Source organism: Caenorhabditis remanei, chromosome IV (genome assembly GCF_010183535.1).
Source record: "Caenorhabditis remanei strain PX506 chromosome IV, whole genome shotgun sequence".
NCBI classification, from domain to species: Eukaryota; Metazoa; Nematoda; class Chromadorea; order Rhabditida; family Rhabditidae; genus Caenorhabditis; species Caenorhabditis remanei.
This window is the reverse complement of record NC_071331.1, coordinates 9,581,985-9,584,274: the sequence shown is the minus strand read 5'-3', so window position 1 is coordinate 9,584,274 and position 2,290 is coordinate 9,581,985. Positions and strand designations below refer to the sequence as shown.

At 38.9% G+C, this 2,290-nt stretch overlaps 1 protein-coding gene across 1 annotated transcript; it reads left to right on the top strand.

Moving 5' to 3' along the window:
* Positions 1-1,308: 1,308 nt before the first annotated feature.
* On the top strand, positions 1,309-1,838 carry GCK72_013060 (uncharacterized protein; the record flags this gene model as incomplete). The annotated part of the gene is made up of 3 exons (XM_003093313.1): positions 1,309-1,371; positions 1,415-1,584; positions 1,634-1,838. 3 exons carry the CDS (start codon positions 1,309-1,311, stop codon positions 1,836-1,838), a joined length of 438 nt encoding a protein of 145 aa, XP_003093361.1.
* Positions 1,839-2,290: the final 452 nt, after the last annotated feature.

The following is a 2,290-nucleotide window of genomic DNA, read 5'->3' as shown; positions in this document are numbered from 1 at the left end:
TGGCAAAACTAATCAATATGGACAGTACTCCAAGTGCACCTTCAAACATTTGTCTATTTGATACTCCACCCAGTCAGGTTGCTTTCAGAAAAGGTAAATGGATGATGTATACACCTACAAGTGTTGTGGATTCAAAAGGTCCATATACTTTCAATGTTTTCGATAGTGCTCATTATTTTCAACTTGATCGAACATATATCACATTCAAACTACGTTTGAAAAATGTTCAAAAGGCTGTTCCACCTGCTGATCACCCAACCATTTCACATGTAAACTTCATCGGCGCCACTTTTTTTGATCAAGTGAAACTTTCCTTTAACAATGTGATGGTCTACGATTCGGACCATTATGCTTATAAAAGTTATATTCAAACCCTTTTGGGTGAGAATAGTGATACAAAGGAAGGATTTTTGATGGCAGCAGGATGGCAAGAACCAGGAAATGATGGTGCTCGTGTGATGAGTGAAACTAAGGATCTTGATTTATGTGCCCCACTACTATTGGAACCTTTTCAGACTGAACGACTTTTGATTCCAAATGTCAATATTCAACTAACACTCTATCGGAACAGAGATGAGTTTTGTTTGGAGAGCGCTACAGACACCAAGGCTGAATTGGAGATTAGCGATCTGAAACTTTACATGCGTGCAATTGATGTCGTCTCTTCAGCAGCGATTGCTTTGGAGACGCGTCTGCGTACAGCACCCGCCCGATACCCTTTTACTGTTTCGAAAGTCAAACTAGTGGTTGTTCCGGAGGGGAGATTCGAGTTACCGTTTAATACTCTTTATCATGATATAATTCCGAGACGTATAATAATTGGTATTCTTGCTCCGGAAATCAGTATCACCAAAAGCTCTCTGAGTTTCAATCATCATAATGTGTCGGAAGTACAACTTGATGTTGGTGGAACAATGTACCCGTCTCAGCCGATTCAGTGTGATTTCGCAAACAAGAATTACGCTCAAGCTTTTGCGCGCTTCTATGAAGAACTCGGTGGTGTGAGTAACAAGAATTGCCCTAAAATTTCATACAAAATGTATCGAAGTGGTTATACGTTCTTTGTTTTTGATATGAGTGCTGTGGTTTCATCTAACGCTTGGGAACTTGTACAAAGCGGTAGCACTCAACTTGTCATGCGTTTTTCTGAAAAAACACCAAAAGGAGGTCTTAACATTATGGCCTTATCTCAATTTGACGGAATGTTTGAAATTGACGGATTTCGAAATGTCAACATAAGCCGACATCACTAGACATTTTATCCTTCATTCTTCTTCTTTTTTTCTGCAACGGTTGACGTCCACAGACATGCTCCCCGGTACCAACAAATCAATTGTCCTTCCCGATGACTTTGTTCCTCCACCACCTGGGGTAATTTCATAATATTTTTTCAAACGGATTTTTCTTCTTTTAGTTTGTGGACTTCAACCTTGCCTCTTATCTTCTTTTGAAGTTTGGCAAACTTAATCAATGTTCACCTGATAAAATTCGTGATATGAATCAAAACCTTCTCAACCTGGAAGTTTGTCGCATTTGGAACGGTTGTAATGGTTGCCCTATTGACTCACATTGTGAATTGAGTTTGTAAGACTATTTTTCAAAGTCACTAATAATTTCTGTTCCCATTTTTCAGAGACGCCACTCCACGAAACTACAGTTTTGTTAACTTTGTGACAAAGACTGGTATTCGTTCCAGACCACACTATGTGCCTGTGGTACGTTATTTCGAGGAGAAATACAAGGTTGTCCTTCAATTTTTACACTCGCCACTTCTTCGCGATCCAACTGGAAGAATGTTTCCTGTGGAGGCCGTATGGTTCCGACTCCGTGTCTTCTAATTGTTTTATTTAATTTTATTGTGTTCATTTTATAAATGTCATTATCCACTATACAACTTGATTATTTTCTTGGTACGTGCCGCTTGACAAGAAGTTACTTTCAAGGTGTTTATCCTTGCGATCGTCATCCTATCATAGTTAAACGACCATGCTCATTTATATGGAACACAGCTCCTAGTAACGATTCTGGAGATCACTGGGTTGCTTTGTATGTCGATGATAGAAATTTTGGCTATTTTTTTGATAGCAGTGGTTGTGAACCTCAAAAGGAATTTCTGGCCTTTTTCACCAGCAATTGTGTGAAATGGAAAAAAGTTATACAAAGAACCGTGCAAGGCTTACTTTCTAACGTTTGTGGATACTACTGCATCTATTTTCTACTACAAAAGTCAAGAAAAATCTCGAATAAGATGATCCGTTCCCCCTTTACTAACAATTTGCGAAAGAATGAT